General features: G+C 36.4%; 1 protein-coding gene across 5 annotated transcripts in view; it reads right to left on the reverse strand.

Moving 5' to 3' along the window:
- The window catches only part of CCSER1 (coiled-coil serine rich protein 1), a 616,060-nt gene that overhangs the window by 208,517 nt on the left and 390,629 nt on the right, over positions 1-16,914 (reverse strand). Inside the window, exon 10 of one of the 5 annotated variants that reach the window (XM_063422973.1) lies at positions 15,836-16,137. The exons of the other annotated variants lie outside the window; for them this stretch is intronic. Within the exon in view, the coding sequence (XP_063279043.1) occupies positions 16,057-16,137 (81 nt within the window). The 3' untranslated portion in view covers positions 15,836-16,056. Of the gene's footprint in view, positions 1-15,835; positions 16,138-16,914 lie in introns of those variants that run through there. 5 annotated transcript variants of the gene reach the window in all.

Here is a 16,914-nt window from a genome sequence, read left to right on the forward strand (position 1 = left end):
CCTCTTTCCCACTTAGCTTTAACTGTCTCAACTTCACTGTTGTTTATATGCAACACTAAGGCTGCAAAAGAACTGATACACAAACAGTTTTAGCAGAAACTCTGAGCTTAGAGATCCATGTCAGTATGGTTTACCTTAAGCTATTCAGATTCCAGCAAATTCTCTGAACAAGAGATGGTTTCTTGCCTTTTGCTCATCTCCTTCTAGTTCCTTTGGACTTTCACAAATTATTAATTTCCAGTCTTGAAATGTAGCCCCAAAATACAGCAGCAATCTCAGGAAACCTTAGCAGCATTCAACTGATAAAAAGGATTATTCTGGGTGTCTTAGGGCTAAATTTTTGATCCACTTGTGTATATACATATATACAAAACGTAGCACTCCCTCCCTGCATGTAAATGCTGTTGCCACCGTAATCACTTGGCTTTCTTAAGGCATTGAAAAAGATTAAATGTTTAAACATGACATTTAAGTAATTATGACAGCATAAGTGAATACCTAAATGAGGACACATGTGGAGATTCAAATTGCCTCAGCAGTGACTACTTTCAGCTCTTGCAAGTGCCTGGCAAACATTATAACATAAATTACCATTGGATCACAACTTGTGGACAGCTCTTGAAGTTCAATAGCGACATTATTTTAAGAACAACAACACATAAATGATGCAGTTTAAGGTTTAAAAATAATTGTGAAACAGGGACCTCATGATTAACTGTAAACTATCTAAACTGAATCCCAGTGAAGGGAATGTTGTTATATTTGTATTACAGGATGTTTTGATTTTGAAGACTTTTGTCCAAAAAATCTTTAAACACACAAATTTCCGAGTAACAACTATCAGAACTTAAAAATCCGATTTGTACTTGTGAATAAGACAAGAATTACCTCTTTTAAAGCTAAAACTTTGAGGAAATTACATGTGTAATGTGAGACACATGTACAAAAAACTGCCAAAATTTCAGTGACCCAGCAGTGTCACAACACGTGAACATGAATTAAACTGCTTTCTGTACACCTGGAGAATTAAAAGAAGGTTAAGAGCAAAGAGCTTGATTTCAGAATTTAAAAGAAGGGAAGCAACAGTCTGTGGAAGGTTAAACAGATGCAACTAGCAATGAAAACTTGCATAAAGGAGGATTTGGTTTAAGTTTTCTGAAGTAAATGAAAACATTTGATTAAAATACTTGAGAGGATCTTGTCTTCCTACTTTGATCCTAATAATGCTTTGTTATTGAATACAGAATTTTGTCTTTTGCTGGCCAAAAAAACCCCAATCATTAAATTACAATTTTTTTAAAAAATAAAGTGCCTTAGAAAGTGTGACAGTGTCTCAACAGTCACAGATGGATCAAGCACTACTAAGAAATCAAACTCTCAAATACCAGGTAGGCCTCAGGAAGTGAAAGAGCTTTTGTTGCTTTCCACTGAATTTTTTTTCTGCCCAAACTTTTGGACATGTAATGAATCCCCCTCCAATGGAAGCATGTCAGAAGCTTTCCCTGGAGACTTTTTTTGAGCAATTAAATAAACAAACCAAAAGCATAAGCAAATAAAGAGTTACAACATTCATAAAAAAACCCCACAAAACTGTCCCTTAAAACAGGTGTCCATTTTTGACTCAGAAGAATGAGTAAGACACACAACCTGAAAAAAAAAAGAGATAATGAAGTTGGTCATTTTTAAAATACTACCAAGTGTAATTACAAGCCTAAAAGGTGAAATGCATGGACTGACTGACTGACAGAAAAATGGATGAAGGAGAAATGACACTGCATAGTCTAACTCAAGCTATCACTAGTGTATTTGAATAACCTCTAAGTTAGGCTTTCTGAGGTATTTCAGTGAGATTTTAGAAATGTAACTTTTCACCAGTCTGTACTGAAGCTTTCCACATATTGAATACAGATAATTTACCACTACCGCTGAATTATGTGACCTGAGATAAAAAATAGACTACAACTCTGACCCGCATTACAGCTCATATTATGAGGCCCAGTATTAAAACTGGCAGCAACATCAAGACCTGCTCTAGAATCCTGCATTCATTTAAATTAGAAACTCATACTAGTAGTGTAGAAAACACAATAGCCAAAAAAATAAAGTGTCTCAGATCTCTTTACCAATTATTTCAGGTTTATTTATTTATACTAGACCTGGCATATCTAACAACCAAAACAACAAATATTTCCCTAAGCAGCATATAATCACCAATTACTGTTAATAGCTATGATTTTATGAGATGGTTGAAGTGTATTTTTTACCTACTGATAGTAAATGCTTATAAAAAATACTTTTTTGACTCATGGTAGGGAACCAAAGAAAAGTTAAAATTCTTTGAAAGCAGTGAATGGATTTAAATAGAAGATAATGATTGGGTTTCAGCTATGGGTTTTACTTTAGTTTAGAAAGAGGTAGTTTGTAAAAGACCAGCTGCAAAAATAAGATCTGCTAGCTTTTATTTTTTAGCATATCATAATTACAAATTATCACTTTGCTTTAACTATTACATTGTACAAATTACTTATTTTATCACAATGTGTATATGTACTTTTTAATCTGCCTCTGGAAACAGAACCAAAAATTAAGGCTTTTGAGAAATTTTCTTTCCTTCAGAATTTTGGATTGTCCAGATCTCAAAATCTTATATTTAAGAATGGCAAGAAGTGTACATATAAACAAAAATGCTAAGATATTTATTACTACTCAGATATTTATTATCACAAGGAATTTGTTATATTGCATACTGACTCATGCATTTTTAGCATGCTGTGATCAAGTTTATTGCTCCATAGGGTTTAGCATTCCAAGAAAAAGATTCATCAATATAGTAAAAGGATAAAAGTTCAGAATTTCCCCCCTTTTTAAGGAAAATTCAATTAAATCTATAGCAATTGTTAAATAAAATGCCACTAATTAATTAAACAAAAGATGAACCTAGATATAAAATAAGGTGTGAAATGTTTATGTTATTTTTCTCTGTTCACAGAGCAAAGTTGAGTAATTAGAAAAAAGCTGTTTGCAAATGTAAATACAATGAAGCAGCCATTAATTAGTACATGCAAATGTAAGTTCAGAAAATTGCTTATTATCTACAATGTTCAAAATGTTAAGTTCTATTTATACAAATTTAGAGATTATATTCTATCTAATTAGGTGTAAATTTTAATGATATGCATTAATCATAAATTGTCCTTGCAAATAGGATTAATTAGTGTTTGCAATAAGCTTATGCAAGTGAAGATTAACCACGAATCACACTTGCTCAAGTTACAGACTAAATGAAGTCAGCACCACTTTTTTAAAAAAAAAGTATTTTTAAACATGGAAAACTACATATTTCAGTTTCATTTCAGAAACCTTCATAGCAAAAATACACAAAAGGCATGTGATCATGCTCACAGAAAAGGCAGTGCAATGCATGTTGCTTATGATGGACTGGAATTCCCTGGTGGAACGCTCTCATTTTGCACAGACCAGGATCCCAGGGATCAGTGTGACAGCTGAGAAAAGGTTACAGAATATTCACCTCTCTGCCTCAGAAGTGATAGAGAGCTGAATACCCATACTGTGTTCCTCCATGTAAGGTATGGTTTCATCATAAAATGAGGTCTGATCAGAACCTTCAAAAGCCACACAAAGCCAGAGCAAGGCATAAATTTTAAATAATTTTTGAATTTGGAGAGCTAAACAAAGGAAGCAACAAGAAATTTCTGTCCCATTTCTTACAATCTGCAAATAGCTATTATTTCCATCTTTGCATATGCATTCCCAGGAACTGTACCAAAAAAACCCCCCCATACTATTCTATTTATGTTCACACAAATAAATGAACAGCATATTCAATTTTAGATCCCATTACAAGTTAAAAAAAAAAAAAAAAGGATGGTTCCCATCTCTGAAACCCTTCACAGCAGCCTTTTAAAGGCAAAGAGCCAAAGCAGATTTTTATTCTAGCAACGGTGAACCCTCTTTCAGGCAAATACAGTGAAAAGTCCCCATGTCTAGGACATGAGAGCTTCACATGTTCACACAGTGACACAGCAACTAATGCTCATCAGTGACACAGCAATTAATACTCATCAGTACAAGACGACAATTTTCACGTACAAAAGGTTCACACTGGAAAACCTCCATTGTGCTAACTGAGAATACAATGATGGACAAAAGGAGTTGCACTAATGAGAAAGAGCTCTATTCCAGCTCCTCATATTTTTCTAAAAAGTTGTGCCTGGGTCACTTACATTACAAAGATATTTAAAATTCCAACAGCTATCTTGATAGAACTCCACAATCAACGTTAAGGTTTCTGGAGGAGGTCGACTAAAGCTGGTACTTAAAAGCAGTTTTGTACTTGGGCCAATGTGCAAAAAAATCAGTACATAAAGGCATCTCCTTATAAATTCCAGGTAAGGATCTGGGTACTGATCTGACCTAGTTCACCAACAAAGATGCTGTTCAAGATGGAAGTTTATATTTAGTTTATATTTTGCTAAAAGAAGGCCCTGGATCTTAAATATAATTTAGAGCTACCTTAGAGCCTAGTGGTGTATTACACTGCTAAAACTAACTCTTCTTCTGAAACAAGAAAACTACAGTAAGATGTTGAGTTATGAAAGTTAATATTTATTACAGCAAGCAACTTTACCCTTCCTAAAATATGCTATTAAAAGAGACCAAGAAAAAATGCCCTTTGGATATCTTACTTTTTATAAGCCTTAGAGATGCTTTTTCACTTTACGCTGTGATATGGATTTTGTTTCCATTTAGAGCTAGAGATGAAATTGTAGTCCTTCTGTAAGCAGTATCATCATGTACAATCATAAATTGGTTTGCCAGCTTTGCCTAACCTCAGGCCTCATAAATAATTTAGACAACAAAAAGAAAAGTTTTCAAGTGTGCTTATTCATCAACCTGTAAAAGCCAGAGTTACTACTGCCCAATCCCTACCTTGGTAAATTGAAATTAAGAGGGTGCCAACACCAGCACACTGCTTCTTATAATCATGCGTCATTTGATCAATTACTTTGGAAAGGTGTCATTGAATTCAATGCAGTTCAAACAAGGAAGCAGCTTTTCTACTGCAGTATGTCTAGTGCCTGCATGCCACTTTTTACATGGAAAAATAACAATTATCTCATTGGTGATTAAATAAAGCAAACTAGGGACACATTCTGGCTCCCTTGTGGCCTTTTTCTAACCAATCTAGGAAACAGTTTGAATCTAAGGATGAGAATCTAAAGTGCCCTGTGGAATAAACATTCTCTATCCAAAACTTGTCCTATCCCCACAGAGCTCAGCAAAATCATTTTGAAGGAACATCGCAAAAGAAACCCTACATGTGGGTTTTCTTGGTTATTTTAATTCTTAACCAAAGTTAAGCGAAAGAATAGAAATCAGTAGGCAAGGAAGTGGTATAAGCTCTTGCAATTCCAAGGGTCACTGTGACAGCTCTGTAGATAGCAAAACCAGGCCTAACTGGCAGAGCTTTTTCCCCATAGCACAAGGACCAAAGCAACACTGATTTAAACACACAAACATCTGCAGTAAAGATTAGGATTAAAGTGCAGAGTCCATCATGTAGGTCCTCCAGTTGTCAGCTACAGCTGAAACTTGCCACAGATGTTGACTCTGTAGTCAGATACTGGCTTCTAGAGAAAAAGCAGGTGAAAATGATAGCAACCAGTAGGAGAACGTTTAAATTCAGAATATTTAAATATCCTCATTATTATTTCTGGAGTGCCTGTGCACCAGTCAAAGCTTACTTGCCTCAGTAAGATTGATGTGCTAATTCAATACGCATTCAGGAAATCCACACCAGATGTGGTAACTCAAAACTAACCAAGAGCTGGGAGAATTTCAGGGAAAAAGAATTATATATATGTAAGGGATTTGCGAACAATCTTTGACGTGACTTATTTTCTTAACATGGGCATACAACCTATTTTGCAATAACTGATAGACATGCTGAGTAAGGCAAAAAAGTGTTAGTAAAAATTATGCAGTAACTTTTTCCCAACTGGAAACTTTATTCTATGGTCAAAAGTTTTCCCTCTTGGCTTCACTGACACTTCCATATAAACCTGAACTTCAAGAGTTAAAGTTATTAGTTCTGCACTATCAACCTGACTCCACAGAAAATAAAAAAAGACATAGTTCAAGGAAAGATGTTGAGCAAGAATGAGAACTGCAGATGGGGAAGATGAATGTTTACAAATGAGCACAGGAGTAGTATGGAAACCACAGTGCTGACAAAGAAAGCATCTCAAAGAAGTCTCAGAGGAAAGGAAAAAAATAGGAAAGGAAAAAAGAAAGAAAAAGGGAAAAATAGAAAAAAAAAATTAAAAATTGAACACTCCACAAAATATATTGCAGAAATTTCATCCCTGATTCCCTCCTCAATGCCTCCCACACTTGCACCTTCCAAAAGAAAATAGTTTCCTGTAGGCAGCAGACCTTTCTCAGAAATAATGCATTAGTTAACCTCTGAGAACTGACCTAGACTTCAGTGTTGGGAGAGGTGCAAGACAGAAAAAATGTCATGTGCTGTGGGAGGTTTCCCTGCTATTTATTTGAAATACAACATCAGCTCTTACACACACACATACACACACATACAGAGTGGAACACAGAGTAGAACAAATTCATGCAAGTAAGGGTTAGAGAATAATGTTTCACTTTAGTGTTGGGGTTATATTTAATGAGTTTTAGCAAAAAGAAAAAAAAGCTTACTGTGTGCAAAAGAAATCCCAAATAATAAGAAAATGTGCAGAAGAGATTTTGAAGGACTCACCCTAAAGCCTCAGGGAGTTCAATATACCAAGTTCTGGCATCCCAAATTGAACAAGGAAGCTGATTCAGGCTGCTCACGTTTCCTTGTCCTTCAATCAAAACAGCTTCCTCTTGCTACAGGTATTGAGCTGTACACTGTAAATATTTCTGTAGTTTTCTCAGTCTGATGGCTAAGAAGGTCTGAAGCAGCACCAGGCTTCCCCTGGGCAAGAATGACCTAGACAGTTCTATAACCTGGCCTTTAAAAGGGCTCCAGTGAAAAGGAGGTGAAATCTTGCCATGCAAAATCTTGAGGGAGTATGATTTGCCAGGTGCATTTAATGAGATTTTTTATTTGGTCTTGCAATAATTCAAATTAATACAAGAGCAAGATGAATATTCTAGGAACACATGAACCCAAGTCTTTGAGCATGTTTTTTTATGCTTATGGAGAAATACTGGTACTAATCACAGATTAATTAATTTTATCAGAAGTAAAGGAGCATATTATATTCACTATTTACAACGAAAGGGTAAGGGGAACAACAGCTGGAAGAGTGCAGCATAGAAATGAAGCAGAAATTAGTGTCTTTGGAAAGAAAGCTGCCCAATGTTGTAAAGATATTATATTTGTCTATCTTTATTATAACATCAAGTAACTCATCCCGACTTTCAAAGAGCTTCAAGAACTGAAGCAATCTTATTGTTGTGCAACAAGAACTGTGAGATCTTTTCTGCAGTTCAGGCCAGCAATATGGATGGGGAATATCTCCTATTAGTCCTCTCTTTGCATCCTCCAATTTACTGTTCTAGGACCTGTCACAAATGTGTGACATGACCAACATGAAGAAATCATTCTGTGTTTAGCCAGAGCAGTAGCATGACCAGCTGAAAATCCAATACATGTTGGGTATTAATGTAACATAAGCCTTCTGGGAGTCTAAGAAGTTTTCTTCAGATCCTAAAAAGAATCTAAAAGCATTTTAATTAATTTGTGTATCTGCATGGTCAGCTAAAAATGGTTGCTCTCTATGCAATCCAAACTGACAGCACACAGTACAACTTCCTTGATATTCCTTTCAGAGTACGTTACAAATAGTTCAAGAAAACCAAATGGTGGATAAACGAGTTTTACAGGAGTTTCTTTTTTGGTACAAGATAGAGTAAACCAATATAATTTTCTAGACACTTAAAAAGATAAATAAAATTACCTTAACCTCCAAAGAATTGAAAATGGCATTATTTTCTTTTCACAGATTTTGAACATAGCAACTAGTATTAAGAACTATGGAAAAGGTATTACTTCCTAGTCCCTGAGAATTATTCTGTATGGGTAATTTTGACTTAAATGTATTTTTCTCTCTTTCCTTCTGCCTAAAAATAAGGAAAAGACTGAGGCAAAACAGAATTTACAAGAAGTGTGACTTTCCAGTTTTTAGTATTGTTGAAGTTTTAGAAGCATGCTTTATGGATGATAAAAATCATGTTTTATAGAAAAGAAAGGAGAGGATGAGCCAAATGGGACTGTAATGTGGAGAGAGAATAAAAACAATATAGCCAGATAAAAGGAGCAACAGCAGGGGAAAATAATGAGCCAGAACAAAAGCCCAACCACTAACAGAGTTTGCAAATATTTCCAACAGCAAGAGAAATTTGTAGATATAGAAACAAGAGAAAGGAAAACAGAAAAACCTGGTTATTAGGAATGGAATCAATCAGCGAATTTCTTCCCTTCCTCCTAAAGCAATGCCCAGCTCCTGCAGTGAAAAAGGAGGTCTTGGCCTGGAGCAGCAATAGAAGCCAATGGATGTATGCAGAGCAGTCATCAGCAACACCACCAGTCTCAGTGAATCCAGGTATTTTGGAACAGAAGTTTCATAGTTCCAGTTGTTCCTGAATTTGTCATGGACCTAAATTCACACCTCAAGTCAGCCACTTTATAATATTTATCTCTCACATGTTAACAGATCTGTTACCCCATGCAAGCATTTTCCCAACATCAAAAAACAAATTTAAGATTATTAATGTCCATCCCATTCAGGTGAGCTGTGGGGTTATGCTTTGCTTTTGTTTGCTTTTCCATGATTTTATGTGGCAAAGTGTTGGCAGTGGAACAGCTACAGAATGGCCTCTGTGGGAAAAGACCAGACAAAACAAATGCTGCTAGGCAGCTCCACAATGAACACACACACAGGGCACAGTGAGCATCACTAAAACTGCAGTCACCTCCCTGAAAACATATTGAAGAGCAAGAAAAAACACACAGGATGCAGAGAAGTGAAGGAAAAAAAGTGAGGAAAAAGCAGTGTGAACTTCCAAATCAATGAAGAAGCATGAGAAAGTATTCCAGGGACAGAAGAAGACCTACACACAGTGGCCTCTGGAGAGCGCTGGACTGGAGCAGATGGATATGCCCTGAATGAACTGCCCACTGCAGCATCTCCTGAAGTGCAGTAAGATACTCCGTCCCAGATCCCAATTAAAACCAGGAATGCACAAATGACACAACCTCTTAGCCATGCCTTGAGTTCACTGAAATGCTCCCATCATTTCCAGAGTCCCATAAGTAGCATTACCTATGGTTTCAGCTCATTCTATATTTAGATTTGCAATTCAGCAAGCTTCTGACACAGAAAAAAATGGGCTCACTTCTGTCCAGGTACCAGAATGATCACAAATTCCTGGATTTATTTTGCTATAGATATGTGTGCATGTGTATGTACATATATATATATATATATATATGAACCAGTGTCAGGGGAGAGTTCCACAAGCTTTCAAAGAAAGGTGCAGATGGATGGAAATGTCTGAAAAGCCATCTGTTCATCATTAGTCTCACAATATTTGTTCATGTTCTATTTTTTGTTAATTTTCAATTATTTGAGTATTTTTCAGGCTATCTGCATGCTTGCAAAACATACAGAATCTCAAAAGCTGGCTTCATTGAAACCTGATAGAACCACTGAACTGGTCAATTTGCAAATTTTACCTCTAACCACCGAAACTTTCCTTTTATCATGTTGTCTTTCTTTCTATAATATCTGAAATTTGGCAATTTCTTAGGGGTTCTCTTGGCAGAATTTATTCATCACACAACAGGACTTCTGTAGTACATTTGTCTGTGCATTAATTTTTTCTCCTGAATAATTTCACAGACTGGATAATGAAATAATAGACTTACACACAATCACAAAGTTATAGTCACATGGATGCTTTTTAATACTTGCACACTGGGAAGGTCATATTTTTGATGTATGCAGTTAAAATTGTTTTATGTGTTTGTGATATGAAAATTCTGCTGTCTCCATCACCTGTTTCATGAAGTTGTGCTTTCTTTGCTTAAAATGTAATATGTTAGGGCAGGTGTTGGCACTTCTCTCCAAATATTCAATAGTATGCATGCACCATTACACAACATAGATCAAGCCCCTCTATTTTAGTATCAAATACAAAGCTACCACTTAATTTCATCATTAAAGTTATCATTAACAGCACCACCAAGCTTTTCTTTGGTGTTTTTAGATGAATTAAATTCTCCCTGAAAGTAATGAAGCTGGTACTGAATATAAAGTTGTAATATGGTATCTAATTCATGCACTTTCAACTCCAGTATGATTTAATAGGTGCACACACAAATATATCTTTGCAAGGGTTTTTTTTGTAATGCATTTGCTAGCAAACAAACAGAACTTTTTTTTTTGCTTTTATTGCTGGTATCCGGTAGATTCTGCTATCAATTTAATGCCTTTTTGTACAATACAAAAGAAACATAGCACTACTTTCCAAATCTCATTTATAATCCTTTCCCTACATGCTTCTTCTTGCTGTTTTATCATTAATGTTATTATTCTGTTGACTCTTAAGAAGGAGAAGCTTCCATTACAAAAAATGAATAAATGAATACTAAGAGAGCACTGTTTTGAAATGAAGGCCAAGTCCACAGCCTGGATATAGGTCTCACAATATAGTTCTGTTGAGGAAGAAATAGTAATAGGTCAATGACAGAAATTGCACTTTCTGTTTCTTTAGTAAAGTATCTATGCATATAGATATCCTCCTAAGTTTTAACACTTACCTAAAATTCTAAAGCATACTGAGCAGTTTAATCCAGTGAAGTGATCAAATAGTGTAAATATACCTAAACCCCACTGGTTAAACCTGGGTAAACTCAGTTTCAGAAGATAAGACACTAATCTCCTATCAACTCAAAACCAACGAAATTTCCAGCTCTTTCACCACGCACACAATACCTATGCCCACAAAAAGTCTTAATGGTCATGTTACAAATTATTTTAAATGCTTTTATAAACATGACAAGCTACTGGAATTCTTTATTGCCTCAGATGCAATTGAGTTACAACAGAATAATTTCTATGCCAGTATTTACACTGTTCTGTGTGTTTTCATATTGAAATTGCTTCAGAAAATTATTTTTAAAAAACCAAAATAAAACTCTGACTGGGGAAAAAAAAATCTGCCTTCAATTCAAGCAGGATATAACCTTTCTGCCTCTCTACGGTACCCCAGGTTTTTTGAGACTTGTCTGCCTTTTGACTGCTCATAACTGTTAAATCAGTCTTGTTCCTTCTCAGCCTTTCAACATTTGTCACAGAATTTTTGCTTTAGCTGTAACAGTTTTTGCACCTTTGTTACTCTGGTAAGTGTCCATTCACTCAACTTCTACTTTTCTCCCTCCTGTGCTGTACAAAACAGCCTTGCACTTGCACATTCACGAGTCCCTGGAGGAAAGCACAGAAAGCAAACTCAGGTTATCTGGTACCACTTGTAAAGCATCAAATGGAGACAAACACTGTGTACTAGTTAAAGTAACAAACCTCTGCACCTGTTAATTGCCAATGGCTTAGAATGAGAAGAAAGTATTTTGCCAATACCGTTTCAGCATTGTATCTCTGTTAACACAGTGTTACCATTGTTTGAAACAAGACACAGCCTTTGGATCAAGCTAATGACATGGGAATCATTTGTTTTTGCCTGGCGTACTTGGATATATATAGAAGACCTTATTTTTGAATATTTACAGGATCATTTACTTAAGCTCTAAAGGGCAGTTACTAAATGACCAGGTTATTATTACCCTTTTTGCACCAGCTGTTCAGTTTTTTATAGCTATATGGCGTCATTCCTTTTAAAAGATTTACCTGGCAAGGTTTTGCTGGTGGGGAAATGGGCAGGCATGGCTTTGTCAGCTAGATATTTGTATCTTACAGATACCAGTAACAAGGACTTACTCTGTGAATGATCTTCCAGTAACAAGCAGTCCAACTAATTACAGGCATTGGATGACACCAGAGGCTCCATGGCTATGAATTACTCACCATCAAAGGAAAGAAATCTCTTGAGTGTGGTAAAACCAGTCGTAAGGGCAACAGAGATGTCATATGCTCTTGAAATCAATGGTAAGAGCAAGGTATACAACATGTTAACAAATATATACGAGAGATCTCAACTGGATTCCAGAATGAGGAGAAAGAAATCAATGTTACTATCAGACTCCTATTAGAAGTTGTAATTGCAGGTTTACTACAATGCTCCCAAAACTGACCAGAAACCACTGTTTGAACCATATGTGCTGTATCACTCTCTACTGCAATATTTTTTTTTAAAAAAAATCTTTGACCAGGCTGTTAAGACCTTAATTAAACTAGCATTAGGTTCTTGCCTGTGCACACAAAGTATTGATTGTTGTCCTGGTTTGAGGGGGAAGTGAGATTTCCAGGAAGTTGTGGGCAAACCAATCAGTGGCCAGGTTTTATGCTGGCACTTGGAGTAGCTACTGTCAGGTTGGACATGCCTCTGAGAACACAAGGGATTAAAAGCAAGGACTTCAGAGGGATTGCCCTCTTTTTGGGTGCTGGTTAAGATGAGCACACATCTCTCCCCTTCCCCCCAGCTCGTGGGGCTGGGTGGGGGAGGGGAAAAGCCATGCGGGGCCTCTTGAAGATTGAAGGGTGGAGGACTGTGGAGGTGCCCTCCGTCCCTGTTCCTCCCCCCAGGAGACAGACTGTTGCTTCGGAGCTTCAGAACTGATATTGGCAGCAGCCAGCAGTGGAGAAAGAGCCGGAGGGGGGAGAAAAGTTCCTGGCTGTGTAGACATGTGCCAAGCCTGCAACCCTGCCAGGAGCCAGAGACTTTTAACTCTTTCTTTGCAGAAGAAAACTTTTTCTAGACATTGATTCTCATGGCTGGTGTTTGTGAGAAGAGAGAGAGAGACAGCCTGGGACTGAGATGACAAAGGAAGATGAAAGGAATCCCAGATGGGCAGAAATGGAGTGGCTTTTTGGGCTGGACTTTTCTTGCATAATGTTAGCCATAGACTGAACTTGAGTCCCTTTGAACATAGACTGCATTTGGGTGGATGCAGTTGTCTCGACTTTGCTGCAGTGACTGGCACTGTAAGAGTGGAGTGAACAGAGAAGAGAAGGGGAGGGTGTAGTGGTGCCCTCTGCCCTCAGGGAAGATCTCTGTTCTTGGAACCCTCAGCCCCAGGGGAAAGATGGAGAGGGACTGATCCCGGCATGCAAGCATCTTAAAAGAGCCCTTTATGCGGTTTTGGTCCATGGACAGTGGTGAGAGCACTGGACATGGAAAGGAGGGTGTCACCCTGGCAGACTTCTCCGGGCGGTGCCATGGGTGACATGGGAACACGGGAGGATGGACTTGTGTTTCCTGTGGGGTCTGTGGTGCGAGAGAGACTCCTCCCTCCCTTGCTGAATTGAAGATTAGTTTTTTTGAGTGGTGATTGTTTTGACTGAGAACCCAGGGTTTTGGTTTAAGCAAGTAAGACGGAGAGTAATGTGTAAGGGGTGGAAATTGGGGGAGGAGAAGAAATATTCTGGGAGGTTTTCATTTCTGTTTTTGTGTGTTTAGTGTTTTTTTCTTTTCTATTTTCTGTTCTTATGTAGTTTAATAAAGTTTTCTTTCTATTTTCAAGTTTTGGGCCTGCTCTGCTCTCTTCTTGATCACATCCCACAGTATTTGTTAGGAAAAACATACACTCATGGGTGCACTAGCATCTGGCAAGTGCCAACCCATGTCAATTGTATATCCCTGAAGTCTGAATAGTACTCATCAATTGTGATTTTTTCCAGATCATTCAAAGGCTAGGTGAGCAAAATAGCAAACTGAGTAATTTTTATTTGTTCATATTACTTTGTAAAGTTATAGAAAATTGAAAATAAACAAAAGAAATTACAAAAAAGGTATTGGAAGTTATGGGTAATTTCATGGGAAAGTTAAAAACCCAGCTCTTATAGTCTATCTCAAAAGCCAAAGGGCTGGGTGCAGTTTTGCATTAAAATGATGGCCCCTTGCAACATCTCTGTGATGCAACAGATACAGAAATAAACTAGCTCTTGAGTATTTTAAAACATTCTTTCACAGACTTTGGAGTAACAGGCAAAAGGCTTCTTTATTTACAAACTGAAACTTATTTCCTTCTCTTTGGAATCCTGAAAACATTTTTTTTTAATTCCATTATTCTTCTTTCATTAACTTACACAATTTTTCACAACTCTTTCCATTATCCATATATATTTCTTTAAGTGAAATACAGATCTCTGTACCAAAAAATCACAATGAAAAATGTTCTCTCTGTGATCTTCCAAAGAGTAGTATCTGACAAATACTGAAAATATTACCATAATAAAGAGAATGATGAAAAAAGAAAACATGGAAGCGTGATGAAAGACAGAAGTAAGAGGTAGGCATTTCTATGCTTATCAATGATTACAAAAAGGATTTTTTCCAAGGAAAGAAGAAGGAGTGTTAATAGAAGTTCAACAAGGAAGGTGAAGTTCAAAAGGATAATATGCACATGCTTGCTTCTGTAGTTTCTTTAAATTATGCATTCGCTACTTAATTGTTTTTACAAGATACTTCCAACAAATACAGTACGAACTATGCAATTATACACACAAAGAAATTCCAGGCAGCCTGACCAAAAGGGCAAGAGATTATGGTGAAGAATGGTTGTTAGGATCAAGAGAAGACAACGTAAGGCTGAGAAACAGTACCATCATGTTAAGTGGTACAGAACCAGCCAACATAATGCAACATCCCCTGTGAAGAAGGTTCATTCACTTTAAAGACTGGCATGAATATTTAGCTGAATACTTCTATTTTCAGTTCTGCTCCATTTAGGAATAACTAGTAAAATGCTATTTTTGAATGAATACAGTATGTTCTCAGTTTGAAATTAAAGCTACAGGTACCAAACTGTTGATCCAGTTGAGTAACTGTTTGTATTATATACTATGAGGTCTGACTGAAATGGCATAATAAAAAGATTCAAGCACTGTTTCTTGTTAGTAAGAAAATATATTAGGAGAAAACGTAAACAACACTGCTGGCACAAGCATCTTCTTATCTTACCTGGTAAGGGTGGTTGTAGAGTACATCCTGGTGAATGAAGTCTTTCCTGGATAAGGTTACACTGAAGCAACTGACAGTGATGAACTTCACTGGTTTCTTACTTGATAAACCTCTAACCTAGGAACTGCCCTTCCCCATCCTACCCCCTCTGGATAACAACTACAATCCACTCAAGCAGCACAGTCACATCCAGCAAACACAATGTTTACTTTGCCCCCTCTGATGCTCTCTTAGTAATGTTTCTTAGAAGCCACAGGAAAATTAGACAGAAAGTAGAGTAAAGCTATGATTCTAATGGATTAAAAAATCAGAGTGTGTGTTTTTAGGATCAAGTCTTCTGTTTCGTGGGATAAAACTGGGTAAATTCTGGCCTTCTAAAAGCTTGCCAAATACCCTACAGAAATGTTTCTTGAATCCCACAAAAGAATTTTGTACATCCTTATAAACATTTATAAGAGCGCATATTGAAAGGTCCTGACCCAGTATTCATAGTCAGTGCAATAGTATTATTACTGGAAAAGGAAAAATACAGGTCTTACAAAATAATAGTTTCCTCAGGTTTTCAGATCCTGAAGACATATCCTAAGAGAAAAGCATGACTGAAAGATTTTCTTATTTTCTTACTTGAAGTGAATCACCAATGGATGACTAATTGCACAAAATGGTATGAATAATTTTTATTTCAAATAATATCTTTGTCATAGTTTACTAATAATTTATTAATAGATACACTTAATGATGAAGATACTGCCCAAAAAAGTGATGTTTGACTGTTCATAATACAAATATTATCTTAAGTAGTAGAATTTTGCCAGCAATGGTAACTTGCAGATCATTTCACATACAGCAGTATATAATTATATCCATAAGTGCCGAGTGTCCAGATGTTGCTTTTTAATTTAATAATGATGGAACCAATGAGATGCTGATAGGTTTGTAAACTAAGCCTTCAGAACATGGAGAGTTCCACAGGGCCTTTAAAAACAAACAAAACAAACAAACGAACAAACAAACAAAAAAAAAAAAAAAAAAAAAGGAAAAGAAAACAGAAATGAAATTAAATGAAATCTTAGTGATGCATGGTTTGATGGCAACACAAAGTAAATGAAAAATGACTATTTCTGCTGTATGCAGTCATGCAGGCAGCACGTAATAATAAAGTTTATTTCACACTAATGATTAACACAATAATGAATTAAGTGACAATGCAGAGAAAACCAGGAATATGACTGGTCAGCTTGCTCATGACACCATTCTAGTCAGAAAACCCTTATGTACAACAGATGCCACGTTTCTACTGGAAAAAGGTCACCAGCCTGAACTATGCTAACAGAGGAAATCTATATGCAACTTGCATACAACATTAAAACATTTACACATTACAATTTAAACGGTGTAAGTAAATCATTCTGTAATAAAAAGCAGTCACCCCAAGTGTACTAACATAGCAAAACCATACACATTACTTATGAGGCAGTGGTTATCCATGCCTCATTTCTCATTTTCGTTTGTTGATCTTTTCTTCAAGGTGAAATCAAATTTTTCTCCTGTTTAAGAAAATATAATCAAGACCTATTGGAATATGCTGCTATTTCTTAGAATTTTTGATGGTTATTGAATGTGTTTTACAGATTTCCCAGTTCACTCTTTTGAATAATATCCAAAAGGTTTAGTGCTGCTATTTTCTGCCCTTATAAGTAAGACACTGCTAGTATTCAACATAATACATGAACAGAGTCAGCAAGGTATAAT

The sequence above is a fragment of the Prinia subflava genome, chromosome Z (genome assembly GCF_021018805.1).
Source record: "Prinia subflava isolate CZ2003 ecotype Zambia chromosome Z, Cam_Psub_1.2, whole genome shotgun sequence".
Taxonomy (NCBI): Eukaryota; Metazoa; Chordata; class Aves; order Passeriformes; family Cisticolidae; genus Prinia; species Prinia subflava.